The 13,048-nt window shown below is 40.5% G+C and overlaps 1 protein-coding gene across 2 annotated transcripts in view; it reads left to right on the top strand.

Moving 5' to 3' along the window:
* The window catches only part of KIF16B (kinesin family member 16B), a 137,111-nt gene extending 132,078 nt beyond the window's left edge, over positions 1–5,033 (top strand). For both annotated transcript variants that reach the window (XM_085054053.1, XM_085054052.1), the window contains one exon: positions 3,641–5,033. In XM_085054053.1, the coding sequence (XP_084910179.1) occupies positions 3,641–3,799 (159 nt within the window). In that variant the 3' untranslated portion in view covers positions 3,800–5,033. The remainder of the gene's footprint in view (positions 1–3,640) is intronic.
* Positions 5,034–13,048: the final 8,015 nt, after the last annotated feature.

The raw sequence follows: 13,048 nt of genomic DNA, 5'->3' as shown, positions 1-13,048 counted from the left end.
GATAAGAAGACTTCCACACTTCAGAAAGCTTTTCGATTGTAATAACTTTAATAACTTTAAATTAAGTTACGGCTTTACATTAAAATGTATAAAATGATGAAGTCCCCACATCACAAAGTAGTGCAAAAATCATTAGAATGACTTCGTTGTGCTGATGAATTGAGCACAAGATGAGCACTGGCCTACTGCTGAAAAGGTGAACCCTATTAAAATTATTTTTAACAAGCTTTTTAAATGGTTGCCATTTTGCTATTCACATAGTTAAAAGGGAGGGAAACCTACTCAGACTAGTAAAGAAAGAAAAACCTTTGGGCCTCATACCAGTTCCTCCAGTTTTGTTTCATTTGCAAAGTTCAAACTTGCAGGTACAGCTGTCATAATTTTTAAGTTAAAGGGTTTGAAGTTTATATTGCCTTCAGAGAGTGCAAACCCCGCTGCTTTTTCTATGTTGGATTATTTTATTAATCTGGCTTTCTATCCTTGTTTTGTTCACACAGAGTATTTCCATTCTCTAAACTGGTGTTCCTGAGTGTGTGTTTAGCCAGAGCAACCTGTGAGTGTGTGTTTAGCATGATTGATCTGTAAGTTGCCCATTTTACATCTCTGTTACAGTGCTGTAGGGTCCTGTGCCCTCACACCAAGCAAGACATTTATAAACATTTCATCAGGATATTTTCCAGCAAACCAGCAGCGTAGCAGGTTGAATGCTGTTAGTGAAATGAAACTCCAAAGTGCATTTGGAAGAACACTGATTACCAGGCTAAATAATCCAGAACAAATAGCCAGAGTCTAACAAATCAAAATTAGTAGTAAAACCAAGTGTGTTAGAATCTTTTGGCAGTTAACTAGTTTTTTCTTTCCTAGATAGTCATGCAAACCTGGTAGCTATAACACAGTGCTTTGCATGCCAGGGACAATGTTGCTAATCAGTAGGAAATCACATCATTAATTTGTATAAAATTTGGCCATAGGAAGGTATCCTGAGTTTGCCAGTCTCTGCTAAGAATTTTTTTTCAAGGACACATCAAAAGATACCAGAGTGCTTCCCACCTAGTTTTAAATCAGCATAAATAACACTCTTCTGTAAGTAGAGGAAAATTGTATCTGCTGCTGGAAATGGAGTTTAATACAAAAGATTCAAAACCAGCTTTCTCCCTGCCCACTGAGTCCTGGCAGGGGAGATCCTTTCATGCAGCCTTGCTCCCACTCCAGCTGCTTGCAGTGGCCTCCTGGGCTGCAGTGAAGTCCATGCTGAATCCCTTCAGCCTCTCCAAGGAACCTTTTGTCATTCATGGCGTTTGGCATTCAACACATTGGTGTTGATGTGCTCCTGCCCCTGTCCCAGCTTGCTGTGACCCTCATCCTCTGCTTTTCACATTTGAATTTGGGAAGTGTCTTTCCATACTTCAGTAAGGAGCATTCCTCTTTTTCTCCTGTCACTCTCTTCCACTTTGCTGTCCATTGCAGCCAACAGGACAGAACAACCTGCCCCTGTAGTGCCCAGCCACAGCTCTTGGATCCATGCTTGTGATGTGAGCATTTCTGCCACCAGTCACTGTTTCCTCACTACAGGGGAGCACTCCCAGCCAATGTCTTTGGGCAGAGCAGCCTGTGTTTCAATGAAGCAACAGCTTCTTTGTGTCAAGGGCACAGCAGCTCTGGGCTATATTAACATATCAGAATTGCAAACGAGGGCAAATGTAGATCTGGGTTTTATAAGAGGGCTAATTTGTTCAGAGGTGGTTGCTGAAGAGCACATAATGTCAAGCCATATGGCAGGAAACCTTCATATAAAATTAATTCCATCATTATCTGGTAGGGTCTGCTTGTTGCCATTTTCCCAAGGATCTTTTTTGTGTTCAAAGAATCTGTGATACTCACTCATCAGCTCTGGAGCACAGATGTGGAGAAGAAGTGTACCTGCTGTTCCTAGTGTGTCACATAAGTGTATGCTTAGAGCAGAGGGATTTTTTACTTTGCCATTAGAGCTATCATGCCAAAACAGTGAGTAATGGCTTTGCAGAAAAGGCATGACACTCAATTATCTGGCCATACATACCAAGGTGAATGCAATAGGTCTTGTAATGTGTCCAGTGAGATATTCTGGTACCTTTAAGCCTTTGGTAGTCATAAACTGGAATTACTGCAGTAACTTTTCAACACAGTGCTAAAACTCTTAACAGGATGCCATGTTTAACATTTGATTTTCTAGCATATTCATCCTTCGGGCATTACTGGTTTGGGACTTTTTGTAAAGAACCCTACTTTGAAACCAGTTATGAAAAATGTTGATATGGCATCTGTTTCTCACTGCAAATTGCTTCTTAGTCTATTGGAGTTCCTCTTGAAGGCATTTCTGTAATGAATTTTTCATGGACATTAATACAACCTGTGGCAGATCTGAATAAAATAGGAAATTCACCATTTCTACCAAGCTGCTTTTGTCCCAGCTGCTTTTTTTTTTGTTTTGTTTCGTTGGTCTTTGTTTTGTTTTGGTTTGTTTTGTTTTTCATCTTTCTGTGATGTTAAAACAGCTGTTCTCTTAGATAGATAGCAGGTTGTTATAATTTGGAGGAATTCTTCTTGAGAAATGAATGAGTAATTAGGACAGTTTCCTGAACAAACCACTTCCATCACCCCAAAGCTGCTGCATTCAAATAACTAAATCTTGTGTTCTTCAGAGGAGGATGTGCTTCTCTGTCTTGCAAATGTATTTCCAATGGAATCCAAGACTAGCAAATGTTTTGAAAGTTATCTCTTTCTTTGGTCAGTCTGTAGTACAGAAGAGGAGTTTATCCCTGTGCTCCAGATGAGATTTCTCTTGCAGGTATCTGGGTGACACTCACTGGGTGCATTTTTAGCACCTATCTGATCAAACCTTTTGCCTTTGGTTCAAAAGTTATAAATATGACTTACTAAACATGCTAAGTGAACCCACATGTGATGGAAATTTGTTCAGGTTTGTGAAAACTGTGTTAATTTGTATCCCCCAATTTCTCTAGGTACAAACATGACTGTGGGTTGCACAGTGGTTAGTGAATATTAATTATGGGAAGGAAAGGAAGCATCTCCCACATGCTTCTTATGAGTAAGACATAAAAAATGGAAAAGCAATTTTGAGGCAGCCCAGTGAAAGGATGCTGGTAGGTTCTGACATAATATGGAATTCATGCAAGCTTTCTGCGGATAGCCTTCATCAAAACAAATCCCATTCAATGCAAGGAGTGTGGAAACTGCATGAGGGAAAGATTTTTGAAGTAATTTTGTGTCCATATGTAGGACACATGCAGGATGGATTTGAGGTTTGGACCTGCTATAGTGTTTGGTAATAGGCAACAGTATTAGCACATTGTGATTAGCAGAAAGCTTTATATGACTGCAGAGTAAACCAGGAATCACCACACAACCACAGAATAAAAAAGTTGCTAAAAAATACTTCCTTTCTGCTTTTCTGGAGCTTAATATAAATATTTCTGTAGACTGTTTCATAAATGGATTTAAATGCTGATGGTTATTAAAAGGACTGTTCACAGCCCACGGAGATCTTGTTTGGAGTTTTTTGCTGTTCATTTAATTCTTCCAAGTGGTTGTAATCAATTTGATCAAGTAAACTTATGACATTTTACGTTTTGTTCCACAGAAATACCTCAGGAGCTTTTTCTCTGCATTGCTGAAATCTCCATCATCTCCACTGCACATCGATAAAGTGGGGCTAACGTTGTCAAAATACACCATCTGCGAATTCTCACCCTTCTTCAGGAAAGGCGTTTTTGACTACAGCAGCCATGGCACCAGCTGAGCTTTGGGCCAGGATCCTTATGCTGGAGGAGTATGGTTGGAGTGGTGCCTTCACTTTTGTGGTTCAGGAGGAATAAGGGGAAGAAAAAAACCATTGTCTTCTCCATACCTGGGAAGTTGCATCCAAACAGCGCTGGTTAGGCACAGTTACACCCCCATGCTAACCTGTGTCCTTTACCAGCTCCCAAGGTAGTGCCTGCATTCTCCTGGCATGGGGTGTACAGACATTTTTGTGTAAGTTGTTCTGTTAATACTGTACAGAGATTCTGACTCTTCTCTTGTGATGAGTTTGGATTCCCTCCTTGGCAGCAGTGCTTCCTTCCCATTTGCTATGGTAATTTGTTGCTGTTCAAGAGCATCTCATGTTTACCATGGCAGTGTGTCATGCCCACAGAGGGTTTCTGAGCAGCCTTTTGGTTTCTGTCCAAGCTGTTCCTCTTTTGTTTCTTCAGAGCAGAGTGTCATGTTTAAGGTAATGCTCATGCTCCACTGTTGTTTCATTTTCTTTCCCTTCCAGATACACCGATTAACTATTTGACTGTATAATTGTATCGTTTTTCTCAGAAGAATTCAAGGGCCTGGGTAACTTGAATGCTTACAAAAATATGTGCAGCAGAAAGAGTATAATGTAAGCCCTGTCAAAGTCTTCCACACTTGCTTGTTTGGAGGCAGAATGAATCACTCACCATTAAGAAAGAAGCACAGGAAGCAATAGTTACTGAAGAACGTGGTCGGCATCTTTTCAGATTTCTGAATCGTTCAGACTGTAAATGGAAACTGTACTGCACAGAGCTCAGAGCTATGCATAAAGCTAAAGCAAAGTGCTATATATTGTTTTTTAAATAGCTTCTTCACAATAGTTGTCAAACCCGAGGTTTATTTGCATCGGCTGAAATTTATGAGATTTAAATAATAGTACTTTAAAATTACTCAGGTCTCATTCAGATTTGCACATGTATATACAGGTAGAACTCATTTTATATTGCTGCAGATCCAAAAATGTGTATACACTGTGACTGGAATTGAGTATGTGTACATGTTAATGTATAATTGGTTGTATAAAAATCAGAATTGAATGATTTCCAGTTATTAAAATGCAAAGGTAAGTTTTGTGTGCCATTTGTTCAGAGTGTGAAGCATTATTTCTGAGTTGCCATCACTGACCACTGGTAAGTCGTGGTAATCAAATTATTTCATGTCATAGAAAATTATTATTAAAACCTAAAGTAACAACACTGGTGGCATTTTTATTTCATTTATTTTGTTTTATTTGACCTAAGTTACAGCTACAGTAGTGTTTTACATTTAATATGATACATCCATGGTCCTAAGGGAACTGGCCAAGGAAGTGGCTAAGGCACTATCCATCACATTGAAGAAGTGATGGCACTCTGATGAAGTTCCCACTGACTGGAAAAGGGGAAACACAACCCCCACTTTTAAAAAGGGAAATGGGGAAGACCTAAGGAACTGTAGGCCAGTCAGTCTTACCTCAGTGCCTGGCAAGGTTATGGAGCAGGTCCTTTTGGAAACTGCACTAAGGCTCATGGTAAATAAAGAGGTAATTGGTGACTGCCAACATGCCTTCACTAAAGGCCAATCATGCCTGCAAATTTGGTTGCCTGGAGAGACTTTCTAGAGCCCTTTCCCATATTTACAGGGAACCTACAGGAAGGCTGGAGGACAAGGGCATGCAGGGATGGTGGCAATGGCCTTAAGCTGTTTTTATTAGATATTAGGAAGAAATTCTTGACTATAAGCGTGGTGAGGCACATGCAGAAGTTGCCCAGAGAGGCTGTGGTGTCTCCATCACTGGAGGTGTTTAAGGCCAGGCTGGATGGGGCTGTGAGAAACCTGGTCTAGTGGAAGGTGTCCCTGCCCATGGCAAGGGCACTGGAACTAGAGGACTTCTAAGGTCCCTTCCAAAATAGGCCTTTCTGTGATTCTGTGATTATGTATAAAGATAACTGGGTTCCATTACTAAGCAATAAGCATCTCTAATTAAAATAAGAAAAGAAAAAGAAAAAAATTAGATTATTTAAATTTTGAGAGTATTTTTATTTTTTTAATTATTTTTATTAATTTTGGGGAAAACAAAAGGGTAAAATTTCTAAACCATTAGAGCCCTATTATCAGCAGGGTAGGGGTTATTGCCTTGGAATATGTCTGCTTTTATCTGACTCTATCTGACTTAGGCATCTTAGTACCTTCAGTTGGGAAGCTGAGCATTCCAATCAAACCTGTTGATTCCCAAACTGGGTCCCAGCTGTTCTGGACTCCCTCCTGCACTGGAGCACTGACTTTGCCTGTGCTTCATCACTGACAGGGACCTGGCCTCATGATTCTTCCTCTGCCCAGTGCCTGTATTACACCTCTCCAAGCTCTCCCAGGGCCCTCTGTGCACATTTCATCCTTCTGACCACAAGGCTGTGTCTTCCCTTCCTTCTTCACTCTGCCATTTGGCTTTGCTTGTGCTTCCCAAATGAGGTGGTGGAGGCTGGATGCTTGCTGGGTTCCTGTGGTGAGCTGAGGAACTGGAGTTTGGTGTTGTGGCAGGTTGATGGAAGATTGCTAACTTCCTGGCACGTGGCTGTCTTGCTCTCATGCCCATATGAGTAATTCAGAGGCAGAAATTGGGGGTGATATTCCTGGTTCTTATATTTGACCTTAAATCTCATTCCAAAGCCAGTAAGTGTTCTTTTTCTCCTTCTCCCTTGGCCTGCTTCCCTTCCTACCTCATTGCAATGAAGTATGATAATGGATTCATGCCTCAGAGTCTTTAGAAAAATGATTTTGCACAACTGTAAAGCGTTATTTTGTGTGTGCCACTTCTGTTAAAGGACCTAGCAGGCCAAGAAATGGCCAACTGCTTTATTTGCTGCACAGATAAAACCCATTTCTTGCAGTTGTCTTTCCTGAAAAATTATTGGTGTGCCAAGCAAATCTCTGTCATGCCACACAATGAATGCTGGTTGTGCAAAGGGTTAAGCAAACCCAGCTCCTAGAGGTAAGTCCCATATTTTGTGTCACTTTCGATTTGGAGAACCAGTTGAAGAAAACCACAGCTAGAGAAAGAGTTAAGTGAAAAATTTGTATATTAATTTCTTTTCACTTTAATTTAAAAGAAGACTCGTACTGGATTCCTGTCTACAGTGCTAATTGATTCAGGGAGGACCAGATGCTCTGGTGGTGTAAGCCTGCCGATAAGGTGGTTAATTTATGCTGTTTACTTTATCTGACCTGGAGTCTTAAGTGTGTACATTGCAAATAAGAAAGTAAAGGTCTATTAATCACTCTTTTTAAAATGTCGTCAAGTTAAAAGCGGCAGAGTTGGGAATGTAAGCGTGTGAGTAGGACCACAACCCCAGGCTTTTCCCACCTTCTTACCTATCTTTTGCTGGTATCCAGAGTTTAATCAATGATGGCAAGCTCAGGCGAAGCTAGGAGGCACCTTTGAATAATTTCTTCAGTAAAACATATGATATCTCTTTATTAACTGCAGTCTTTAAACCCAGACTTCATCAGAAGTTTTCAGTGGAAGCTGAAATGTGTGTCAAAATTGTTAGCCATTTTCAAGATGCTCCAATTGCATTTCTGTGTAGATATCCCCAGGATCTAAAATTCTCTGTGAATTTTATTTTCAGCATATTGACACTTTCAAAAACATTGTGAAAGTTATTTTCGGGCTTGGTATAGATTTTTTTTCCCAAAATGCCTCAGTAATTGAGAAATGTATTTAAATAAAACCTAACTTCTGTATCAGTACTATATATATTTCAAAGTGTGTGTTTAAGTATTTTACTATAATGGGGCCATCACACTGAATGTTGTTGCCCATGCTACTGAAATCATGTCTCCATTAAAGTCACCAAACCACTTGGCTCATATCCTTGCTGAGCCTATAGCAGTTTTTCATCAATAGGGTTGCACAGAAAAAGACCAAAAAGCACGCTGGAGATGGCTTTTTCTTCTGCATAACAACATGATCAACATGCAAAAAAACTTTGAGCAAAGCCTTCTTGTTGGTCTTGACCCTATGCTCGTTTAACTGGAAGTTCTTTCCCCTGAGTGTGCTGCTGCTCATGGGCAAGAGATTGAGCAGCCCTCAAAGCCCTGCTGACAAATGGCTCTGCCAATCTCCTTGTCCTGTAGGTGGGAATAAGAAATAGGTTTGTATTAGTCTGTGATAAAGCTTGAAATTTTATATGCTCCCCTCGCCAAAGCCCCAGAACTGGAATAAATAAAGTATTTTTAAATTAGCAGGTTTCTTATGTCCACCCCTGGGTTTGTTTTCTCTGTGTTTCATTGGATGCTGGAAAAAAAAAGTTTGATGAACTAAAGAGCAAAAACTTTTTGGCTTCCAACCCCATGGGCAATAGATGTTCCTTTGCAGGAAATGCTTCATGAGCAATTAAGATCTATGCAGTTGCACAGGCCCTGATCCAGTTAAGTCCTTGAAGTCTGGATATATTTTCTTGGCTAACCTGTAAAGTGAATTTTTAATATACTGGGTCCTGCCACTTTTTAAAATTATTTTATTATTTCAAGAGGGTGCTTTGTTGTGATTGGTGGCAGACCAGAATGCTGTTGTAGATGCAGCTTTTTTTTTTCCTAACACAATGAAAACAAAGTTGATTAGGAACAAAAAAACCCATAAAATGGAATCGATTAAGATTGGAAAAGGCCTCTAAGATAATAAAGTCCGACTATTAACTGAGTGCTACTATGTTACCAATAAACCATGTCTCCACACATCCACAGATTACGTGAATGTTTCAAAGGATGGTGATTCTACCATTTCCCTGGGCTGCCTATTTCAATGCCTGACTACTCTTCCAGCAAAGAAATCTCTCTTAATATCTAATCTATACCTCCCCTGGTGCAATTGGAGAAAGAAACAGGTAGGGAGAGTGAACTGTGACCTGAAAATGAATTTTGTGGGAAATAGGTAAACTTCCTTATGCCACCTGTCTACTGCAGTTCAATCCATAAAAGAGGTCATTCAAGTGGCTGAAAATACCCAATCCCAAAGGATATAATCATTTTGTCTTTTCGAGATTGAGTTTTGAACTGAATATGTGGCAAAGCCATATTAAGGGCAAACATTATTGTTAAATAAAATGGAGGCAAGACTTTGGAGCAGTAAGTAGCTTTAGCTTCATGTCTGCAGAGGGTAACAAGAAGCAAAACTGCGAGTGGCAGCATGGTGTCCTTTTTCTTCTTTGTGAACTTTGTTTTCTTTATAAATGCTGACACTTTTCTCCAATGTCGTGCTGAAATTGGAGCCCATAGCACAGCTTCTGCACTCACACAGAGTTTTGGCAGGATTTTGGTGGTTGTTTTTTGAAACCAGACTCAGAAGAAGAAATAGGTCCAATAAAAAAGTTTACAGACTCTTTCAAAGTCCTTCTCAGTTTCTTTGGATAGCTTCTTCTATCGTCTCGTAACAGTTTTGTGCAGGTGGCTTGTTCTCATTCTTTGTAAGTTTTCAATTACTTTCCTTCTGTAGTCTTGTTTTACAGATGGTTCTTAAGAATGTGCTGGGAAGGGCTGAAGAGAAGGCAAATCCTTTATCATATGAAAAATGGTAGTTATCATATTCTGATAAGTTGTTCTGATCTTCTGTGGCAAAGTGCAACATGCAGTTTTGATCTTTTTAGATCTGAGCCTTCAAAGGTCTTTCACACTACAGTTTTTGGGGTGTTATTGTACTTTTTCATTGTCATGCTTACATTCTTTTTCCATTGTAATTAACATCTGACATGAGCCTTTCTTCAAACAAGGTTTTTGAGGAGAGAGAGCTTTCTACTTAGTGTTACTGCCTTGTTTAGGTCTTTATGGGACTCTGCCTTTTGTCACCATCCTTGCCAGTGGTGTATTTTCTCCACATTAACCTGTTTTAATGTTACCTTGAGACAGGGATAACCTCTAGTAATCTGTTTTTCTGTTTCTGTAAAGACAGGAATCAGAGATCATCAATTGAAACCACATTTTAGTCGTGTTCTGCGAAAACCGATGTTCCTGATTTGAAATATCACAGAAATCAGAATCTCAAAAATGAGCAGGTGAAAATTGTTGATGATGTTGTTGTTGTTCTACCTGGGGAATCTCAGTGGGTTTTCAGGACTTCTGCATCATGGTTGGTTTTTTTCCCCAATGTGAATACCTAGGAGATGTATGTGTTGCAAATTACACCTTTCCATGGTGCAGAGGAACATGCTGATAACAGGTGCAAAATGAACCCACTGGTAATGAGAGCTTCCAGAATTGTTCTGTGGAAACTAATGAGAGAAGGTAATGCTCTACTCCTGAAAAAGCAAGCCATGGCACATTTTCATGCATAACCACCTCCAATTCTCATTATTTTAGTAGCTGAGCAACAGGAGAAGAGTGCTGTACAATGCAGAGGCAGCAAAGCCCTCGGAAAGAGGGTGTGAACAGCTAGATCCATATTTCAGTCTGCCCTGTGTTCAGAGCTATCCTGTTCTGAGTCTGGGAGTGTTCATTAACGCAATGTGGATAAAAGAAAGTGCCAGTTCTGGGAAGCAAATGCTTCCAGGAGCTATAGCTGACACCCTCTGTGCTCTGACACAGAAAGGTTGCTCAGCAGTGTGAAATCAGAGCCTTGGACAAGCTTCCAAGCTGCCTGAGCATGTTGATTCTGGCACCTGCTTTCATAGGCAGGTGCTCAGGTTTATGTGCCCAGATGAAGTAACTTCTTAACATCTTAATTACATGCCAGACTCTGGCTGTATGTGTTGTGTGAGTAGCACTATGTGTTAGGAAAGGCGATGGAGAATGGAAGTATGCAAAACAAACTGCTAGAAAGTAAAAGAAAAACCCAAACAAGCAAAACAAAACCAAGTGCTTGTTCGAAAAACAAATGTATCAGAAGCTTCTTAATCTGTGGTAATTTAACATTTTGCATAACATTATTTACTGAATGGAACAAGAATTCCTCAAATTTGTCAAGTATATCAGGAAATGAGAGCATCTCTGAGCACAACTCATCTCATATACAAGAGGATTTCTGAGCAGAACTCATCTCATATACAAGAGGATTTCACTACCCCTGATCTCTTGTGGGGGAACAGGGTTTTAGGGGACTGGGACTCTGCTGGGTAAATTGGCAACGTGTATTTCATTCTGTGTGAGTTAAATCAAGGGTGGAATTTAAAAGTCCTGTTGAGTAATCTGGCCTTTAAAAGCATGATGAGATTTTACAAGGTAAGTTTTGGCCTGTTTATTAACACTCATCTGGCATCCTGTACACTGCAGGACAAAAGGCACATAATAATTTTCACCATACCATTATGAAGACTGTTGTATTACTTTGGATAAGGCTGGTAAATGAGATTGCCTTGATGATACTCCAGAAAATCAGCAACAACAGGACTTTCTTGGGTTAAGTGATTTATTACCCAAACAGGAAGGCTTAGGCTGTGATTATTAAGGCTGCACAGAGCTTTCAGCTAGAAATTTCTTAGTCAGCATCTCTCTCTGTGGAGATGCTTTGTGTTTTAACTGGAGAGGTAAATAAACACCACATAGGTGCTCACTCACTTCCCACCCCTTGTGGGATGGTGGAGAGAATAGGGGAAAGAAAAAGAAAGTGAAAATTGTGCATTTAAATAGGACAGAAATGGAAGGGATATTAATAATTATAATGAAAAAGGAATTAGAATATACAAGTCAAATGATGTACAGTGCAGTTGCTCACCACCTGCCGAGTGCTGCCCAGCCAATTCCCAAGCAGCAGCCCCTGAGCAGCTTTTCCCCCAGTTTTATGCTGGACACAACATCATGAGATCTGGAATATCCTTCTGACCAGCTGTCCCAGCACTTGTGTCCCTTTCAGCCTCTTCCATAGTGGTGTGATGTGAGAAGCAGAAAAGTCCTTGCCTTAGTAGAAACACTTCTCAGCTAATACATCGACGTGTTACCAACATTTTCTCATCCTAAATCCAAAACACAGCACTGTACCAGCCTGTAGGAAGAAAAGTAGCTCTATCCCAGCTGAAACCAGGAGAAGATACACTGAACTTACAATACCTGATTTGTTCTGTGACCCTTTGATTTTTATGTACTTTAGCCAATATTTGCCATTCAAGTAGACACTTTCCTTGCCTTGGCAGATACCCATTCAAAATGCAAGAAGCTAATGCTGGCAGGAGGATGGAGGTAAAAGGGGATCAAGAACGGTGATGGTGCCACTGGGCACCTCAAGAGCCAAGTCCAACACCCCTTCCCCAGGTTATCCTGCTTGATGATACTCAGGACTCACTGGTTACTTATAATTTCCCCCAAGTCATGGTAAAGGAGCTGCTCTGTGGTTTGTCTGCAGGTTGCAAATGATGTTCCACTCCTCTGGTTCCTTTGCTCAAGCCCTTTTTGAAGTAAATCACTTTCCATTTGCCCTTGTTTTGTTGATTAAATGCATGTTGCCCTTGTTTTGTTGGTTAAATGCACTCTTTAATCCCTTTTCACTGCCTTGTTCAATTTGTTTACTCTTCTGTTCCCTTACATATTGCAGAAATGTGGAAAAAAGAAAAAAGAAGCTGAAGTACCCAATTTTTTCTTTTTTTTTTGGTATTTCCTCTCTCTTCCTCCAGCTTTATGAGGTGAACCCCCTGTTCTCACCTTCACACAGAAATGCACCTTCGAGGACAATTTTATATTGGTTGGGCTCCAGGTAACCTAAATATTTCATTCCCTTATTATTAAACCTAAGCTTGTAACTGAAGCTGACCTCTCATCCCTTTTCAAATTAACCACTTGGTGCAAAATGCCAAGGGTTTTCCAACCTTATCAAAGTGTAAATCACTGAAGCTGGGAACTTATTGGCACACCAAGGGGTTAAATCTACAGCTAATGCTGTAGATTATGGTGACTTACTAACCCTGTCACAAAAATTTCCAAGAACTGATGTTGTTTGGTCTTTTATTTAGGGACAGAAAACCAAAGAAATTCACAGCTGTATAAAGGAAAAAGAATGAAGGGCCTAGGAGTGGAAACCAGCAGTAATCAGAGAGAAGGTATCCCATGCAAACAGGCCATAAAAGCCAAACCCAGCTGCTAATTATAAAAAATCCCTCCAGCTCTCTGATCTCAGTGCAGCTGCAGCACTGGTGCTAGAGGCACCACAGGGCCTGGAGTGGGCTGGGCAGACTGGTCTGCAGAGGCTGGCTGCAGGAGAGCTCTTGGGGTTAGCCAGCCTCTCCTGCACAGCTCCCAGCTCTGGGCATGTCCC

The sequence above is a fragment of the Lichenostomus cassidix genome, chromosome 3 (genome assembly GCF_008360975.1).
Source record: "Lichenostomus cassidix isolate B80296 chromosome 3, HeHo_3.0, whole genome shotgun sequence".
Taxonomy (NCBI): Eukaryota; Metazoa; Chordata; class Aves; order Passeriformes; family Meliphagidae; genus Lichenostomus; species Lichenostomus cassidix.
The sequence above is the reverse complement of the archived record's forward strand: the minus strand, read 5'-3'. Positions and strand labels throughout refer to the sequence as shown.